The sequence below is a fragment of the Musa acuminata genome, chromosome BXJ3-1, assembly GCF_036884655.1.
Source record: "Musa acuminata AAA Group cultivar baxijiao chromosome BXJ3-1, Cavendish_Baxijiao_AAA, whole genome shotgun sequence".
Lineage (NCBI taxonomy): Eukaryota > Viridiplantae > Streptophyta > Magnoliopsida > Zingiberales > Musaceae > Musa > Musa acuminata.
In genome coordinates this window covers 5,812,032-5,831,861 of record NC_088349.1, presented here as the reverse complement: position 1 = coordinate 5,831,861, position 19,830 = coordinate 5,812,032, and the positions used below count along the sequence as shown (strand labels likewise).

At 40.1% G+C, this 19,830-nt stretch overlaps 3 protein-coding genes across 4 annotated transcripts; all 3 read left to right on the top strand.

Annotated features, from left to right (window-relative positions):
* The first annotated feature begins 72 nt into the window (after window positions 1-72).
* LOC135628760 (ATP-citrate synthase alpha chain protein 2-like) lies at window positions 73-5,892 on the top strand. Its single transcript, XM_065135654.1, has 11 exons — window positions 73-301; window positions 705-881; window positions 963-1,205; window positions 1,410-1,461; window positions 2,702-2,816; window positions 2,918-2,999; window positions 4,382-4,477; window positions 4,639-4,740; window positions 4,831-4,947; window positions 5,023-5,139; window positions 5,674-5,892. Exons 1-11 carry the CDS (start codon window positions 203-205, stop codon window positions 5,743-5,745), a joined length of 1,272 nt encoding a protein of 423 aa, XP_064991726.1. The 5' UTR covers window positions 73-202; the 3' UTR covers window positions 5,746-5,892.
* Window positions 5,893-6,786: 894 nt separating this feature from the next.
* Window positions 6,787-11,275, top strand: LOC135628762 (S-adenosylmethionine synthase 2-like). Its single transcript, XM_065135657.1, has 2 exons — window positions 6,787-6,902; window positions 9,928-11,275. The coding sequence occupies exon 2, from the start codon at window positions 9,933-9,935 to the stop codon at window positions 11,115-11,117; it is 1,185 nt and encodes a 394-aa protein (XP_064991729.1). The 5' UTR covers window positions 6,787-6,902; window positions 9,928-9,932; the 3' UTR covers window positions 11,118-11,275.
* A 1,285-nt stretch (window positions 11,276-12,560) lies between these two features.
* On the top strand, window positions 12,561-17,462 carry LOC135628761 (DNA polymerase epsilon subunit C-like). Of its 2 annotated transcripts, none has more exons than XM_065135656.1 (4): window positions 12,561-13,116; window positions 14,748-14,952; window positions 16,701-17,180; window positions 17,272-17,462. In XM_065135656.1, the coding sequence occupies exons 1-4, from the start codon at window positions 12,624-12,626 to the stop codon at window positions 17,345-17,347; spliced, it is 1,254 nt and encodes a 417-aa protein (XP_064991728.1). In that variant the 5' UTR covers window positions 12,561-12,623; the 3' UTR covers window positions 17,348-17,462. The 2 variants fall into 2 exon arrangements, with proteins under 2 accessions (XP_064991728.1, XP_064991727.1); XM_065135655.1 differs by having other exon boundaries at window positions 12,563-13,116; window positions 14,745-14,952.
* Window positions 17,463-19,830: the final 2,368 nt, after the last annotated feature.

The window sequence follows — 19,830 nt, the reverse complement described above, 5'->3', positions numbered from 1 at the left end:
GATTCGTGAATTCTGCGAACCAACGACAGCGACCCCGCCGCTGGTGGAATCTTGCGCGGTCGTCCTCGTTCTATTGGTCTTCGACCAGCCATAAATTGCAACTGTCTGCAGCTTCGCAGCCACGGCGATCGATCTGCTCTCCGACTCCGAGCTCCGAATCCATCTTCGTCCGTCGACCGACCGAAGCAGTCGTTTTGAAGTGATGGCGAGGAAGAAGATCCGGGAGTACGATTCGAAGCGCCTCCTCAAGCAGCACCTCAAGCGGCTCGCCGCCATCGATCTCCAGCTCTGCTCCGCCCAGGTGAGCTCCTCCTTCCCTACTACTCACGGCTTCCGATGTCGATCTGGTTCTCGAGGTTTTCCCTTTTTGGACCTTGTTCTCTCCCCTTCGTTTGTTCGTTCGTTTGTTTCCTTGGGATCCGACATGTTTCTTGGGCTCGCGAATCCTCGGATCCCTTTCTTTCTCGAAACTGAAGCACGAGCTTATCCTTTTTTTGTATTTTATTGCGCGCGTCGAAGTCGGAAATAACAGTTTAACGCGACCTTATTTATCATCTACTAGTGGTTTTCTTTCGCCGGTTCGTTGAATTCTAGATCGCTAATTCTTGGGAGTTGTTCGTTTGAGTTCACCAGTATCATCATCATGTGGAAGTCAACTTATTGTGGTGATGAATGCTTTTGAGTCTGTTGTTTGGTTGAATAAGGTGACGCAATCGACGGACTTCACGGAGTTGGTGAACCAGGAACCATGGCTCTCGTCCATGAAACTAGTCGTGAAGCCCGACATGCTGTTCGGGAAGCGCGGCAAGAGTGGTATGGTGTCTCTCAACTTGGATCTGGCCGAGGTTGCAGAGTTTGTCAAGAAACGCTTTGGAGTGGAGGTTTTATCATCGAAGTTGGATCCTTTTGTTGATTTCCAAATTGTACTGCGCTAAAATGTAAGCAATTCCGGTGGCGTGTAGGTTGAGATGGGAGGCTGTAAGGCACCGATCAGTACATTTATAGTCGAGCCATTTGTCCCTCATGACCAAGAGTACTACCTCTCTATCGTCTCCGAGAGGCTTGGCTGCTCCATCAGCTTTTCAGAGTGCGGAGGCATTGAAATTGAGGACAACTGGGACAAGGTTAAGACCATATTTCTTCCTACTGAAAAGCCGATGACATCTGAGGCATGTGCTCCACTGATCGCAACTCTTCCTCTCGAGGTACGATTGCCTTTCTGCACTCGGCATCATTTCTAGCTTTCATTTGTGGACATTACATATGGGATTCAGCTACCTGATCCTTAAATACATATATTATCGACATACCTCTTGATTGTCTATAAGTTTGTACTGTCTAAGCAGTGTTGATATGGTTCAGCCTTCTTTAGTTTGGCAGCTTGCTAACTCATTGCGATTATGGCTCAGGTTAGAGGAAAAATAGGAGACTTCATAAGAGGTGTGTTTGCTGTGTTCCAAGGTATGTTTGAAGACATACTTGTAGGACAAATCTTATGATGATATTTTTATATTCTCAGAATTATATGAGGAACATGTGCCACTTCTTTCTGATTTGCTGATTAATTAGCACATACAAACTACTAGCTATGTCTATAAAATTGTCAGTGAATTGAAGGGAACTAACTATGATATTTTTTAGGGCTAATTATAGATTACTCTTTGTAGTTAAACCTCATTAGCATTTTAGTCCCTGTACTTAAAAAAATTACATTGGAATCTCTATAGTTATGAAAGTGAAACATCTAGATCTATTTACCCTAACGCTGTCCGTTTTATCAACGGAAACATAAAAACAATAAGTGAAAAAGTAATTTAATGTTTCAGTTGGTTGTGACGAACAACGTCGGTGGTGGCAAATAATGACGCCGCTGGGGGGTCGCGAGTGATTGCTATGGATGAAGAGAGCAACAGTGAGAGATGAGGGTCGCTCTGCATTTACGTTGATGCTGATGCAATTGCCGAGCAGCCCTTTCACCGCTCTACATCTGCATCGGCGTTGACATAGTTGTCAAGTGGCGAAAGGGCTGCCGATGCAGATGTGAACTGGCCCTTTCGCTGTTGGGCAACTACATCAACATTGATGCCGATGCAGATGCAGAGCGGTCAAAGGGTCGCTCACTGCGTCTGCGTCGACAAAGTTGTCGAGCGGCGAAAGGGCTGCTCGGCATCTGCATTGGCGTCGATGTAGATGTAGAGCGACCCTTTCGTTGCTCGACAACTATATCGGTGTCGACGCAGTTGCAAAGTGGCTCTCATCCCTCGTCGCCGCTCTCCTTTTCCACAGTAGCCACCCGCGGCCCCTAGTGTCACCACTGTCCGTCACCACCAACTGAAACATTGAAATTATTTTTTTGCCCATTATTTTCGTGTTTCCGTTGGTAAAACCGACGACGTTAGGATAAATGGACCTAGATGTTTCACCTTCATAACTATAAGGATTCCAATATAATTTTTTTAAATTTAGGGATCAGAATGCTAAGGAGGTCTAACTACAGTGATTAATATGTAATTAGCCCTATTTTCCAATCACCTCTGTCTATAGAATTGCCATTGAACAGACATGGAGAGAATTCTCTTCAAAAAACATATCTTTCTTACCTGAAACAGATATATAATGTTTTTCTTATTTGGAACACTCATATTTGCTTTTATCTTAATATATTTGGTGGCATGGGATTAATTGAGTGTGCCTATCGCAGACTTGGACTTCAGTTTTATCGAAATGAACCCATTTACCTTCGTAAATGGAGAACCATATCCATTGGATATGCGAGGAGAACTGGACGACACTGCTGCTTTTAAGAATTTCAACAAGTATGTATTGGGTGTTAGGCTTCAAGTTTGCTGATGCCAAGACTATCTCTGACATCTATCTCTTTATCACTTTATGTTCTTCATTTTGTTATGTTTTGCAGGTGGGGTAACATAGAATTCCCACTCCCTTTTGGCAGAGTCTTGAGCCCCGCAGAAAGCTATATCCATGAACTTGATGAGAAGGTAGCAAAGTTTGCATTTTTACCATGTCATGTTTCACATAGTGTAGGTAAACACTAAAATAACAAGCAGCATTTTTTTTTTGAATTACAGAATCCTTCTACACCTTCTGCTCTGAGTACAAACAATATAGCCTACGAACATGGAAAATGCTGGATATTTATATGAGTTTGAGGGATGTGTTATGAATTAGAAAATAGTTAGATATATGTTGATAAAAGTTAATGACAGTAAATTTAACATGCTTGTTTGTTTGGATTGGCATTATAAGTGACAAAGTGAATATCTGAACTTGGTTGAATGACAAACAACAAAATAGGATACACCAAAATGCAAGTTCCAGTTTAATCCATAATTAGCAGATAACTCCCCACTTAATTTAGTTTTTATACTATTCAAGTGAATTTTTGCACTAGTGTACCTTAGATTTGCTCATGGCCTCGTACCTTTTATTTTTAGGGTCCAACTTTCTAATTTCCTACATTCATGCTATGACAAGACATGTTCAATATTATCCATTCAAATTCACTGAATACTGTTGATGACCATGGTCACAAAGAAAGTTGCATTATTCCTCTTATATTCTTTGTCTATCAATCTTGCGATCAAGAGGACAAGAAATGTTAATATTAACAGGACTGCGATGTTCCTTATAAATTTTTATGTCCTGTATCCTTCTGACGTAATCAACAAAATTGTCGAGAGAGGGAGGATATGACATCAGTTTCTCTATCTCTGCATCCAAGCTTTTCCATGGTTTCTTACCTTTAGGAAAGATTTTAACATGTGAAAATAGCATTGCGGCATATCCATGTAGATTATTGTCTGCAACTTTGTTCGAACCAATGAACTTCTATATTGTTATTATCGCGATCTGTTTGTTGCTTGCAGATCAAATTCCTTTGATGATTTATTTTTTTAATCTGCAAAAAGTTATATATCAAGCAGGATGTTGCTTTTAAACATTCAACTGTCACTGTTTTTTCTGAGTCAAAGTTAGGATCAGGTGTCTATTCTAAGAAGTTTATTGGACATGTTTGTGTACCAGCCCAATGGAAAGGAACATAGCTCAGAGGGTTTCAATTGATCCATGATTTTTGCTGGTACTAGTTTCTTCTGTTTGAAAAATGTATTGTTTCTTGTGTGGTTATAGTGTGGAATACTTTTCTTTGTTATTTTGTAAAAGAATATGCTGGTGAACACCACAAATATTTTCCAAAATGCAATTCTTCCCAAAATTTCACAAATAACAATTTTTTTTCAAATATCTTTTCTTCCATGTGGTTGATTGGTTTTATTTCCTCCTTTTCTTTGGTTTAATTACTCATGTACCCATGTCCTATACCTAAAGCATTCATTTATCATGCGAACATGTTTCATTTCAGACTAGTGCCTCATTAAAGTTCACCATTTTAAATCCCAAAGGACGCATTTGGACCATGGTGGCAGGTGGTGGTGCTAGTGTCATATATGCTGATACAGTAAGTAATATTTGTTTTGCTTACACTATCGCAACATCCATACCAGATCAGAACATCTACATCTTATCAAAGTGCAAAAGATATGCAATTCCGAAAGGGATGGCATTCACAAAACACTGGCATACAAAATCTGCTGACAAGTCTGATATAATGTACACTAGGTTGGAGACCTGGGTTATGCATTGGAGCTTGGAAACTATGCAGAGTACAGTGGTGCTCCAAACGAGGAGGAGGTCTTGCAGTATGCTAGAGTTGTTCTTGATGTATGAACTTATTAGCTTTCTTTTTCAGACTACTGCTTTAGAAGAGGTAGCATAAATACAGGCAATGAGGTTTCTTTTTGGACTATCTAGTGTGCAACCGCCGACCCTGATGGCCGCAAGAGAGCGCTTCTCATTGGAGGGGGTATAGCCAACTTTACTGATGTTGCCACAACTTTTAATGGTATCATCCGGGCTCTGAGAGAGAAGGTTGGTTGACTTAATGAATTGCAGCTTCTTTAAACAATTCTCACATGATTTACAAGCTACACTATTTATCCGCAGGAGGCCAAGCTAAAGGCTGCAAGGGTGCACATTTATGTTAGACGAGGTGGTCCAAATTATCAGACTGGTCTTGCAAAAATGAGGTCTCTAGGTGATGAAATTGGGATTCCTCTTGAGGTAACACACTGCAACTATTAATCTGTGCAAACATTCTGATGGCCAAAAACAAGTTTTAAGCTTTTCTCACGAGTCATTTGGATCATACATATATAGTTTTTTCATCAAACAAATTTATTCATGATTAACAACAATCATAAAACATTTCTGATTGATGCCAACTGATTATAAATCCAGCTGGCACCATGGCACACCAGAAACAAACCATACAACTGCGTTGGTTTAGATCTGGTGAAACACCTTGATAAAAGCATACAAATACCCTCAGCCATATATATAGCTATTTTCTTGCCCTAGCCATACATACTTCTTGTTAGTCCTAAATTTTTTTTGATCTTTGCCATTCGCATCTAAAAGTTTAAGTCAGGCGATGAAACATGATCTCAATTTATGGGATCTCTTAATAATAAGAGACTTTGCAAATTTGAATGGTTGCAGACAAATGGTACTGTGATACTCTCTCAAGAGTTATAGAAATAATCGTAGTATAGATCTAAATTAAATTATACACTGATCTTTTAAGTTTGCGTGCAGGTTTATGGGCCAGAGGCTACAATGACAGGGATCTGCAAACAAGCTATTGATTGCATCATGTCTGCTGCATGAACATAGTCTTCCTTTAATCTTTCTTCCGTCTCCCTTTTGTTCCCGATCTCATGATGATTTGGTGGTGCATTGAGTGAAAGATTGTACTTCAAAATTTAGAGGTATAAAGGGTTGTTAATGCAATGATACTATTACTGCTTTGCTGAACCTTCCCCTTGTCGTAAGAAAAACATCTCTTTTATTCATGCATAAATCTCATGAAAAAGAATTCGTCATGTGAGATCAGATTAACCTAAGACTACCCGCTGAGAGCTATCAAGTTAAATCCTCCCAACTCAATCTTGGATACATGATTTTTTTTGTTGGTATTATTATGTTCTGTATAAAATAATACAAGATGCTTTATACGGAAAAATCATATAGGATTGCCCAACTGTTGATTGTTGATAGTGGGATCCTTGTTCAAAACTCTTATTTACCGAATTATATACTCTTACTCATACTATATCTATATAATAATTCTGATGGTGTAACTAATTCACTCACCAATATATTATTTTTTTTTATAGAAAATTTATAGAAGGTTGCTCCAAAATTAGGATGAGCAATTTTGAAAGGACACTTTATCTTTAAAGACACGAGTAAAATTTTGGTGGAACTAATTCAGAAGTTATTATATATCTTTTCCTTTAGAGACACCTTAGATTGGATTGAATCTTAGGATGCTGACTTAGAACTCTTATTTATTGTATTATATATTTGTACTAATTTTATACCTAAATAATTAGTCTAGTGATGTACCCAACTCGATCACTTCACTTGGAGAATCCGAATAATAATTCTTCAAATTTATAAAGAAAATGGTGGAACAAACAAATCATTTTGTTCCTTTAAACAAAGAGAGAAAAATGATAAATAAAGTTTGTTTCTAAACAAATACAACGCTTTTTATCTTTTCCAACAACACCTCCAACAACACCTTCGCCTTGCGATCCTCATCGTGAAACGTGGTGGTAAACGATAGGTGGACTGGCTGTTGTGTGTTCTATGTCAAGTGGGTCGCCCCGTGACCCAAAGGAATCCAATCGGACGGTTGAGATCCGATCACGGACCCCATCGCATCTTTAAATACGTGTCGGGGACGAAGCAGGCGAGTCCACTGCGTTCAAACCCCGGGCCTGAGCGACCTCAAACCAACGTCGGATCCCACCGCTCTGGTGAGCAATCTCCCTCCGGCTCCATGTTTACTTCTGTTTCTGTGCTTATTGGTGTTGATCTCTCGAGGTCTCGGTGGGATTTCGAGGCTTAGATCCGAAGGTCTCGATTGTAGTGGTTCTGCGGCCAGATCTGGGAGGATCTGTCCGAGTTCCTGTGGATCATCGATTGCTTTTCAGTTGATTTGTTGGTTCTCGTGGTTTTGAACGAGACGTTTCTTTTCCTTTCCGGAACTACTGGTTTTTTGCTTGCAGACTAAGGTCTGACATTGATTGATGCCGTCTTGGCTTCTATATGCGTGGTTTGGGAGTAGAAAGAACTGGTTGTTCTTTTCTGTGCTTACAACTGGTTTGATATCAGATGAAGAGTGGTGGTTTCTCTCCATCTTGAAGCTGTCAGCCTTAGATCTTTTCGTTTGGATGTGCATGGTAGTCGGTGTATGCTATCTCTGTTTTGCTTGTGGTTATCAGAATGAGACTGGATATTGACCTGATCTGGGTGTGGTTGAACTGGTATATCGATTTGTTAGACCGTAAACATAATAAACATTTTTAGAAAATAAATGCAATTATATATGATGTTAAGAATCTAAAACATGTGGATTATATTATGAACATCATATTAATATTGATCTGATCTGGGTCTGGTTGAACTGGTATATCGATTTGTTAGACCGTAAACTTAATAAACATTTTTCGAAAATAAATGCAATTATATATGATGTTAAGAATCTAAAATATGTGGATAATATTATAAACATCATATTTATAATATTTATAATACTATAATATAATATAGTGAGATAGAGTGATAGGGACGGAGCTGACATGTTGGAATGAGAGAGTAACGAATTATCAATTATTTTTTAAGATTTTAATGTTCTTAAAAGTTATATATAGTTGATACCAAATAAAGAATAAAGAGTACCTTATTTTTTAAGATTCAAATGGTTTAATGAATTGAACCTTTTAAAGGTTTGATTCTCCAGTTTTTTTTAGCTTACTATTTATGATCCCCATTTTACTATTGACAACCCCTTTGCTATTGATAATCCCTTAAAAATATAATAAAATATTATTGATTTTACCCCTTTTTTCTTTTCTTCCCTCTTATTTCATCCTCGTCATCTCTCTCGACACCGCTCGATGCCCTTCAACCCAATCCACCATCATCTAACCCCTTCCTCTGAAGAGGAAGAAGAAGAAGAAGAGGAGGGGGAGAAGAAGAGGAGAAGAGGAGGAAGAAGAAGAGGGTATTTATGTTTATTTGCAAGGGGACAGTTTTGAAATAAAAAAAAAAAGGATTGTAAATAGTAATAAGGGGGTTGCAAATAGTAAGCTCTTTTTTTTTTTCCAAGATTTTTGTTACCAACCCATTATTTGCTATTTACAATCTCATTTTAATTTTTTTTAATATTTCAAAGATACCCATCTGTAAATGAATGTAAATGTGCTCCCCCCCCCCCCCCCCCCCCCCCCCTTCCTCCTCTTTTTCCCTTCTATTTGAACGACAAGCGGCAAATGATGTCGGATGGTGGAGTGGCATTGGACAACATCGAGTGGCACCGAACGATGGGGTGGGGGAGGAGGAAGGGAATGGGTGGAGGTGGAGGTAGGGGAGGTGGCGGGGGAGGGGGAGGAGGAGGTGGAGGAGGGCAGGGGAAGAAGGAGGAGGAGTAGGGGGAGGTGGAGGGGGGAGGAGTACGGGGAGGCAAATGGGGGAGGAGGTGGAGGAGGGGAGGGGAGGGTTGTAGGAAAAGAAAGGTTAAGATTGGCAGTTGAGGAGCTGTAAATGGTAAAATTATATTTTATTATTTTTCAAGGGGTTGCTAATAGCAAAGAAGTTGTCAATTGTAAAAAAAGATTGCCGATAGCTAGTTTCTTTTTGTTCTGACTGATTCAGTCCAGGTTATTAACTCCCATAAAAAATCTTAGTAAGAAATTATTAGATTTTCTTGTGTCATATCCTATTGTTCATGTTCAATCCGCTTAAACCTTTCTGTCTAAATTGTTGGTGTATTGGCAAAAATATATAGTTGGATCAAAAAGTTTTAGTATGTCTATTTTCCTGATCTGTTCTATCTGATTGACATCAGGTCAGTATCATTCCTTCAGATCTTTATAGGTTTTTGTTTTTGGAATCATCTTCTACTAGATCCTTGTGACATACTAGTGAAATATTTAATGTTAGTGAAGAATTTATTGTGTTTTGTGATTTTAAACCATATATTTTCTTTCCTAACAGCTTAAACTGGGATTACTGGTCACTCATTTGAATCTTTATAATGATATTGGAGAAAGTCATGAGTTTGAAACTAGCATATGTCCCTCTTTCCCGATGCTTAATCAATAAATATTCGTAGGATATCATATTTCATTCGAGGTTGTGCCATATAGTTTTATTGTCGATACTTGTTCATGAGATGGGATGTTAAAGCATATATTGGATCTTTTTTTAATGGCTTAAACTTTTGAGATTATTGATTACCCAATCAAATCTTTAAGATGTGCATTTAATGTTTTCATTATTAGATGACTCATGTTGTTAGATTCTGTGTTGTCTCTAGCATGCAACTCTTTTACTTGCTTCCTGGATCATACTTCCTCCCCTCTCTCTTTCTCATGATTTTATAAAGCATAATGCACCTTTCCCCCCTCTTTTTGTTGTACTGTGCAACTCTGACAAACACCTCATTTATCCTCCCACCTGAGAATAGTTTCTCGTGATTTTAGACTTTGATTTGAGGTTTCTGCTTCTATCAGTGGCAGAACATTTTACCAATATTGCTACTTTTGAAGGTTACATCATTTTTTTCTTCAGTTGAGAGTATGTGGATTCTGATGATGATATAGGTAGTACTTAAATCAACTGTAAAATAATCTTTATATATTGTACGATAATTATTTCACCATCTCAACTGTGTTTAAGTAATGCCTCTTTGTTGTATGTGAATTTATGTAGTTGGCTTTGGTATTCATCTCTCACGCTAATTTGATACATTCTAATTCTATGTTGATCCAACTTCAGGTTAAATGGAGGACACCTTCCTTTTCACCTCTGAATCTGTCAATGAGGGGCACCCGGACAAGCTGTGTGACCAGATCTCTGATGCAGTTCTTGATGCCTGCCTTGAGCAGGACCCTGAGAGCAAGGTTGCCTGTGAGACATGCACCAAGACGAACATGGTCATGGTATTTGGTGAGATCACCACCAAGGGCAACATTGACTATGAGAAAATTGTCCGTGACACCTGCCGTTCCATTGGGTTCACATCTGATGATGTAGGCCTTGATGCTGACCACTGCAAGGTGCTCGTAAATATTGAGCAGCAGTCTCCTGACATTGCCCAGGGTGTTCATGGCCACTTCACCAAGCACCCTGAAGAGATTGGTGCAGGTGACCAGGGGCACATGTTTGGCTACGCAACAGATGAGACACCCGAGCTGATGCCTCTCAGCCATGTCCTCGCTACAAAGCTTGGTGCACGCCTCACTGAGGTTCGAAAAAATGGAACTTGCCCCTGGTTGAGACCTGATGGTAAGACCCAGGTTACAGTTGAGTACCACAATGACCATGGTGCCATGGTTCCCATTCGTGTGCACACCATCCTCATTTCCACCCAGCACGATGAGACTGTCACCAATGATGAGATTGCCGCTGACCTGAAGGAGCATGTCATCAAACCTGTCGTACCTGAGCAGTACCTCGATGAGAAGACCATCTTCCATCTCAATCCATCTGGTCGATTTGTCATCGGTGGACCTCATGGTGATGCTGGGCTTACTGGACGCAAGATCATCATCGACACCTATGGTGGCTGGGGAGCCCATGGTGGTGGTGCCTTCTCTGGCAAGGACCCAACCAAGGTTGACCGCAGCGGTGCCTACATAGCTAGGCAGGCAGCTAAGAGCATTGTGGCAAATGGACTTGCCCGCCGCTGTATCGTCCAAATCTCCTATGCCATCGGTGTTCCTGAGCCACTGTCTGTCTTTGTTGACACCTATGGCACTGGCAAGATTCCCGATAAGGAGATCCTGAAGATTGTGAAGGAGAACTTTGACTTCAGGCCTGGGATGATCACCAATAACCTTGACCTGAAGCGGGGTGGCAACGGCAGGTTCCTCAAGACAGCAGCATATGGTCACTTCGGCAGGGATGACCCAGACTTTACCTGGGAGGTGGTTAAGCCTCTCAAATGGGAGAAGCTGGCTGCTTAGATTACTAGATCTTCTCATCCTTCTATCGACGTGTCACAATAACCAGAATCTTGCTGTTGCTTCTGATCTGCTTTCTGTTAGCTAGCTTCCCCTTTTGCTTTTATGTTGTCTTAATGATTATTGAATCTTGGTAATGGAAATTTTGAAGGTTAGCCTCAGATTACTACATCTTGCCATCTATTAATCTAGTTGTGACAACAGCCAGAAACTTGCTGCTGCATCTGATCTACTTTCTCTTCACTTGCCTCATTAAGTCTAAATTTCTTTGCATTATGCTATTTTGTGTTCCACTGTTTGTTTTACTACTCTCTTAATGATTATTGAATCTTGTTATGGAAAGTTCTGAAGGTTAAGCTTTGGATTACTTTTATTGGAAGCTAATTGCTTCATTACTGCTAACTCTCTTTCCACAGCTAGAATCAAGACAAAAAGCTGGTACTTTTACTGAATCTGTGACATACAGCAATCCAAGGTGATCACATATTGCTTGGTGGCCATCAAACTTGTTACTGATGATATAACAGAAGACTTCATAAGAATGACCAGTTACAGGAGTGACAAGTAAATTCTCTACAGCTTTTCTCCATTCTCCCCATTTTCTTTTTTTTTGCTTCTTGTTCTTTAGTTCACAGGGTAGATGGGTTTCAATCATACTAACACTTGCATCATTTGTGTCAGATGCAAGAGAATGCGCCCTACCTTTTGCGTCAAAATGTTATTTTGTGGCTTTATCTACAGGTTAATAGTTATACTGGTCTTCTAAGTAGGGTTATTTTAGGGATTTCCTAACTGAAGTTTGTTTAAACTTAATCATTGGTATTCTAATATCTATAAATCTATTGGTTAATCTCAAGCAAGATGTTTGACACCATGATCCACTTGTTACCACATGGGATGTTGGATAGACTTCTCATCCCGTGAGTCGAGTGTTTCATTTTAATTTAGTGTTTTGAGAGAACTATCTACCATGATAATAACCATTTGTGATGGGTATTGAGGTTTTGCTTGGATCCCTCTTCACTGTTGCCATTAGTCAATTAAACCTGAAAAGAAACCACTAACTTTAGATTAAGCCTTGTACATCTCAATTAACATATTACTTCGAAAGATAGCAATTAGCAGCAGTCATTAGCATTCAATCAGATAGCCTTACTACCACATCATACTCACACAAATACTTTAACCCACTAATTACTATGATTAATAATATCTATAAGTTGATGTAGTTATATTTTGATGTAGTCATTGTATATATTTTGATGTAGTTAAAAAATGAGTTGCTTTACAAAAAGAAAATAAAAAAATAGGGAAATTTGCCCATTAATTAATAAATATTACCTATTATTTTGGAACGGAACGAAGAGTTAGTTATATGAGGCTTCAGAATTAAAATTAAAATAAAAATAAGAACGATATTAATAACCAACCTATTATCTTTTAGGAGGTCTCAGCGATTCGTTTTGCTTGTGAGAGAGATTGAGAGGCTGATCCATCGGGAGGGGAAGGATGACGAGCACGGGAGCCGGCTCCCTCGCTACAGCCATTCCCCATCTCCTCCGCCGCCGCCGCCCTTCCATCTCTTCGCCTGCGCTCTCTCTCAACCCGCTGCTCTTTGGCAGCCGCGTCACCGCCGCTCCTCCCCTCTCCTCCCAGCGGCGGAGAGGGCATTGGCTCCCGCTCTCCGCTTCGAGGCAGCGGCGGGGGCGGCAGAGTGGAGCAGAGGACGAAGATGACGCGTCGGTGGAGGGGGCTGAGGAAGAGGAGGAGGAGGAGGACGGGGATGAAGCGGCGATGCCGTTTCAAGAGATGAGGCAGTGGCTCCGTAACAAGCCGGCCGGGTTCGGAGAGGGGAGGACGTACGACACCAGGTTGGAGGATGAGCTGTGGGAGGAGATGGAGCGGAGCAGGAAAGTCCTGCTCGCCAGCGCCAATAAACTCAAGAACGAGCCCGCGAAGAGCGATGGCACAGCCAAGGCAAAGCAAGAACCGTTACCGAAGGGTACGACTGCGATTTCCTGTGCTTCTTGCTTCAGCTTCGCGGTTGGTGATGTTTCTTGGAATCTCCATGTAGTTTCACTCAATCGAACAATTTAGTAAAGCAATTAACAAAGGACAACACTTGGTCTAAATCCAAAACTCTCGATTTCATGCTTATTCCTCTCCAATCCAAGCAAAGCAAGCAAATAACCCTAATTTTAGTTGCGTCATCCTTTCTAACATCTCAACCCGTACCCTTTGTTTTAGATAAATCTCGATACTTGTCTTCAAGTCCAAGTTACCCGTTATCTCAATTTAAATTTCTTTTGTTCGATGTACTTCGTCTAAATCCAGAACCCTCGATTTGATGCTTATTCCCCTCCAATCCAAGAAAATCTAGTAAAAAAGCCCCCCTAATTTTAGTTGCATCATCCTTTGGTGGCATTTCAACTCTTTGCTTCATATGTATCTTGATACTTGTTAGTGAACAAAAGTACCGTGGCTGATGAGTCAGCACGGTTAGGCCCACGGGTCGACGTCGGGAGCTTCTTGCGGAGTGAGTAGGATGATGAGGTGGTCACACCCTCGGGAAGGAATGTTGGTCGGCGTTGGTCGGGATCCGAGCCGGCTCACTGCTCTCCCTTGTGCGATGGAAGGTATCTTTTGGGTCGAGACGCTCGCTGCTCGGGGGTGTCCGCCTTCTTGCAAAATGGCCTTCGTCGGGTGTTTCCCAACTTTGGCCCCTCCGACGAGCAAGTCAGTGGAGTATTTTTTATATCAAGTTTTTCTCCCCCTGGCTGGGCATCGGCCAGAGGTTTATATACTATTGTGCGAGGATTGGTTGTGCCTCGGTTTGGTGTGGCTGCTAACCTTTGTGGGATGGGACGGCTTTTCTGACGAGCTGGCGTCTTAGGGGATGCATGAGCGGCGTTAGACGGCACCGCCCCGAGCCCTCGGGATAGTCGTGTCGCATAGTGTCTCGATACGGAACTTGGCTTAATGTGTGTCACGGGGTTCTGATGACGTGCGGCGCCGGATTTTGACACTGGTTGGGACGTGGCGTGTGACGTCAGTGGTGACTCATCTGGGGACCAAAATATGCCTTATCAATACTTGTTTGCAAGTCCGAGTTGTTTGTTATCTCAATTTAAATTGCTTTTGTTCAATGTACTTTAAAGTTTAACATCAAAAGGATTTCCAATTCATGTAGTGAACAAGACATCAGTGTTAATTTGCTTACCTTCACACATCCTCTCTATATGCACTTCTTTACTGGATTGTTTGCTTTGGTGTAATTGGCAAAGAGATATAATAATACTACTCTTAGAGCATCAGAGGGCGCTTTGCTTGTGCCCAAGTTGAATATGACTTGACCAATTCACACATCCTCCTACAGTCCTACTTACCTTTCATGTGATGTTTCTACATTAGTTACCTGGTTTCTTGGTCATATACACACAACTTTCTTATGCTAAATTCTACTTAGTTACTTCCTGAAAAATTTATCATCATGGTGTTCCTTCTTAAACTTATATGTAAGAGAAACTTAATAGAGAATAGGAACTACAAGAGGGTTCCAATCTCTCTATGTTCATCACCTTTTGTTTGCCTTTGAAGCTCATATTGATATATTGCAATGGGGATTTGCAGCAGCAGATGAAGTTCCATGTGGTTTTCGTGTGCGTGTCCGGAACCTTCCCAGGAAGAAGAACATACATAGAGATTTGCAGCGTGCTTTCCAAGGGTTTCCTGATCTTGTTAGTATAAGTCCTGCAGTTATTGGGAACCAAAAAACTCGTGAGCCGATCTGCAAGGGTTTTGCATTCGTGGACTTTGCATCTGAGGAGGCTGCTAGTAGGTATGCTTTTGTCTTTATAATTTTACTGTGTCAAATACAAGATCCAAGAAGCCCTTTAAATAAATAAGAGATAATTTTGTATTTTCCTTTTACTATTGGGATGATCCAAATAGTTCCTTCTTGCATTCTGATGATTATTCCGGCTTAGTCCTAAAATATCACTATTTCATGTTTAGTCCCTCTTGACCTTTGCTTGTCCTTTTCTTTATTCTAATTCCTCTAAGCTTTGCTAATTCATGCTGACGTGAATTTTAGTTGAATTCTTTATGTAGCATAATATATTATTTTGTTCTTTAAAAGGTTCACATTCTTCGATTGCGACTTCCTAGCCCGAATATTTTTAAGCATTATCATCTTATTTGCTACTCCCTCCTGTCTTGAATAATTAAATAATATCTCTTATTTGCTGTGTCTCACAGCCTGAGATGTCATTCTTGATATTAAAAAAAAAAAAAAAAGAACGTGGAGTGGACGCAGCACCCTGTGTAAGAGATGAATCTAAATTGTGCATGATGTTAAATGGTAAAAGTTAAGCTTCCATTCATTTCCAAATGCTTGCAGAAGTTTGTACTGAATCTTAGGGATCGCTAATAGAATATATAATTCGGCTGAAAAATTTTGATGGCAGTCCATTGAATATGACCATGATGTTCTGCCATACAAAGGTAAGGTAGCAACCATCTCTACAGCTAGTCACTCATGAGATTTTGCCATGCTAATGATCCTTGTATGTAGAGAAGCTAGAAACTCACAATCAAACATCTTTTGTATGATTAGCATCAGGTGAGAGGCAGTAAGATGATCCTTAGTGTATTTTTTGAAGTACAAGAAGAATGTGATTAAAAAAAATGGTAATAGTGGCATTGAGGTTCATTAAGCAGATCAATGTGTCTCCTATGTATTTATAAATAGGACTATCTTGGCCGAGTTAGAGAAAATTGCATTCCTGGGTGACACCCCAGCATGAATTAGATGAAGGCAAGGAATGAATTAGGCTCGATCTGTCAATGTTGATAATCGAGAGGACATTCAAATGCAATCCAATAGTTCACTATTATGTAAGCAGTTTTGTGGAAACAAGCTAACCAATAGATTTGAAGTTCTAGAGGTGGATTTTGTTATTCATTTTGAATAATGAATATATCAATCGAATTATTATAATTTAGAATTATTTTATCAGTTCAGTTATATTCCACTTTGAATATCAGGAATAGAATATGTTCTGATGGTTACCAAGTCGCTCAATCCATGACAGTTTTATATAATTTTCATATGTGTTGCAACATTTTTTAAGTGGAGGTTGTTTCTTTTTTTCATTCATTCACGAGCAATTCTTAAGGTTAAATTTGTTTTTCCTGATAATCATTATGATGTTTAAAGGTGAGAATTCTTTTTTAAAAGATGGAACATACTTTAGATTATAGCAGCCATCCATAATCTACCACTAGTTACCTAAGGTATGAATTGTATCTACTCTTAAACTCAAAGATCAAAGTTACCATGTGTTAATCTTTGACTTGCTTGGTTGTAATGATTCCCATCACATTATGATCTTCTCATATGCATTCCATCAAAACAATGCCTTGGACGGACAGAGGTTCCATTTGCTCTATTTCTGCTTGATATTGTATTAAGGTTGATAACTTTGGGTGCATGCTTTCAAAGGAGTCCTAGTATGACATAATTACTCGACCTCTCCACTCTTTTAATGACAATAGAGTAAGCATATCCATCCTTCTTTGTCTCAGGTTTGTACAAGTATATTCCAGGAGAAGTGTGTGTTTTGGTAAAGTGGAGAAACAGATTGCCTGTGATATCATAAGCCCGCATGGTACTTCCAACTCCTCGGAGCAATGCAATGATGATGCCCTGGGGTTTACTCAACCAAATTCCAGAGAGGCAGGAGATATGATAACATCCGACGTCCAAGAGAGGGCATTTGATGATGTAGCTGTTGGTACAAAAGTAATAGACGAGTCTGAAGCAGCAACGTCACCCAAGAGTAAAAAGGAGAGTCTGTTGACACATTTCGAAGAGAGAGAACATCTTAACATCCCGGTTACAGATAATGTGGATAATGAAAGCAAGACAATGATAAAAAATTCAGGCCTGAATAATTCTGTGCCTCCAATGCAGAAACAGCAGAAAAGGACATCTTCAAAAAAGAAGGCAGTCAAGACATACTTAGTGAAGGCTTCAAAACCGAGCTTACCTGGTTCAGTGGCCAGGTACATCTCTATAATTGCTAACCAAATTCCTTTTGTTTATAGGAATCACAATGTCCAGTCTACATATTGAATATGTTTATAAATGTTTCAGGTTAAAAATCAAGGAGAAGACGATACTAACCGGTGTGTTCTCCAAGTATGGCAGAAAGGTTGCTTCAGGGAGTTAATTCAGCAGCATTACTGTAAATCATTTTGGTCTCTGTTCTATTATCGATGACCATGATAGATATCAGTGCCTGCGACCACATGAATTATATAACATGGTTCGTCTTGGTTGCATGAGTTCATGTTCTCATCGTGTTGTAGATCCATCATTTTGGCAAGTTTGTCAAATTGTCACTCATAAATGCTGTCAAGAATCCCGCAGACTGTTGTGCCTTGGACTGCCCTGGCGAAAGGCGAATTGACTGTAGGCGCTCCTGGTTTGGAAAGTTAGAAGGCAGCATAAGCTTTTGTGTGTCGATACGCTTCCTTCAACCTACTTAGGAAGATTTCTGCCTCATTGGGATGACAGCCTTCACCAACAATGCTAGGTGATCGATCATTGTATTTTCGGTTGTATCGGGTTTAAATATCATATTCTTGCGAATAATGCATCTCAAAGAACAGTTCAGTTTAATCAGCTATGGATCATTGATCTTTTGATCCCTCTTTTTAACCATTAATGGCAGGAAGAATATGGGTTTGGCTTGGCGTGCAGTCGACATGTTTGAATCCAGTGGACGCGATGAGCATAACAAGTCAGACAGCTTTAAACTTTGCCTGGTCATTCCACGGCTGATGGCCTCTCTCTCTCTGCCTTTCGTCACAGTCGCCGCTCGCTCTCTCTCTCTCTCTCTCTCTCGCTCTCTCCGGTGCTGTTGATCTTCCCTTTCTTCTTTCATTGTTTCCGCCCTCTCTGTCAACGATGTTGACTCCTCTTTCTCAAGGATAATTTCTCTCTCGTCTCATCGTCTTTGGCGGTCAACTCATTGTTGTCATTGTCGCTTGTCAATAGTATCGAGACCCTTTCCATGGAGCGCAGCACCAACCCTTGACCTTGTCTCCGTGGCGCAACCCCGCACCGAGAACCTCATCACCGAGGATGAGGCCTTAGGTGGATTCTCGCATCCTTGGCCTGTACTTCACCAAGATCACTCTATCTTCGATGCCTTTTTCATCGTAACCAACCCCTAACGAAGTCCTGCGATGGCTAGCTCATCTTTTGGTGACACAACTCATTATAGATTATTCATTATAGCTAAATTTCTTTAATATTCTGATCCTTATATTAAAAAAAATTATATTATTTTTTTATAATTATAAAATTAAAATATTTAATCTTATTTATCTTAATATCGTCAACTTTATAAAACGAAAGATACAACATGTGATTATGCATGTATGAATGATATAAAGATAATGAACATAAAGATAATTTCAATTATAGTGATGAATAATAGCATCATGGGTAACTGTTGTGATGGTGGTCGATGAGAATGATGCGATAGTCGACTTTATCGATGTCGATTCGAACAACGATAATGAGAAGGAAAAGATAAAGTGGTGAGACATCTATGTTGGAGCCACACTACTCTGTCTCCTTTTCCTCTTCCAACGATGCAGTAGTTAGCGAGAACAAAAAGGAAGCAATGCAGTGCTGCATTGAATGGTGCAACGATCGACGAGAACGAAGATGGGGCAAAGCAGTACGATGCCAAAGGAGAAAGAGGAGGCAAGTGAGGCATATACATCGGCGTTGCACTGTTTTGCCTCCTTTTCGTTCTCGCCAGTCACTGCATCATTTGGTGTGGCACTGCACTGCCTCCTCTGTGTCGACACTACACTACTCTATCTCCTCTTCATTCTCAATGACCACTATATCGTCGAAAGAGGAACAAGAGGTAGAACGATGTAGCACCGATGTAGATGTCTTTTCTTCCTCCATCATCAAGGTTGACCATCGCATCATTCTCGTCGACCACTACTATAACAATCACCCATGGTACCACCATCCACCACCACTATTAAAATTATCTTTTTTGTCAATCGTTTTCGTGTCATTCATGCATATGCTATCACGTGCTGTATTTTCTATCAGTAAAGTCGACAGTGTTAGAATAAATGAGATTAAATATTTCACTTTCATAACTATATGATTTCAATATAAATTTTGTAAGTTTAGGAACCGAGATACTAAAAATGTATAACTATAGGAGGGTAATATATAATTATCCCTTGGTGACACCACTTGCCACGTACAAATGACAGTGACTCAAAATGTATAAGGGTGGCCTCCTATAAATTTGGGTATTTGATTGCTTTAGCATGCTTCAAAGCATGGTACCCTAGACTGGAACTTGAGGAATACCCATTTGTTGACTGCCCCAAGGATCAAGACGTTCCAATGGAAAGCCAAGTTGCTTTTGATGACAATCTCGATTCTTCGCCTAGTGCATGATGATGTCTCTTTTTCTTCTCTTTTTGTAGATCAACACCCAAGTTTACTTATAGGGGCCTACTCTGTCTATTGTAATTTTCTTTTCTTTTTTTAAAAATACTTTCTCTCGACTTGGATAGTGCCTCGATAAAACCCTTCCCCCTCTAGAGGCCTTTACAGATAAATTTTTTTAGGTTGGAGATATACCATGTTCTTGGTAATGTTCTTCCT

Bases quoted from the DNA above. Each gene is read 5' to 3' on its own strand.
- LOC135628760 (XM_065135654.1), top strand. From the start codon at position 203: ATGGCGAGGAAGAAGATCCGGGAGTACGATTCGAAGCGCCTCCTCAAG. The intron at 882-962 runs GTTTTATCATCG...GGTGGCGTGTAG, and splicing joins AGAAACGCTTTGGAGTGGAG to GTTGAGATGGGAGGCTGTAA. The intron at 4,948-5,022 runs GTTGGTTGACTT...ATTTATCCGCAG, and splicing joins TCCGGGCTCTGAGAGAGAAG to GAGGCCAAGCTAAAGGCTGC.
- LOC135628762 (XM_065135657.1), top strand. From the start codon at position 9,933: ATGGAGGACACCTTCCTTTTCACCTCTGAATCTGTCAATGAGGGGCAC.
- LOC135628761 (XM_065135655.1), top strand. From the start codon at position 12,624: ATGACGAGCACGGGAGCCGGCTCCCTCGCTACAGCCATTCCCCATCTC. The intron at 14,953-16,700 runs GTATGCTTTTGT...TCTTTGTCTCAG, and splicing joins TCTGAGGAGGCTGCTAGTAG to GTTTGTACAAGTATATTCCA. The intron at 17,181-17,271 runs GTACATCTCTAT...TAAATGTTTCAG, and splicing joins TTACCTGGTTCAGTGGCCAG to GTTAAAAATCAAGGAGAAGA.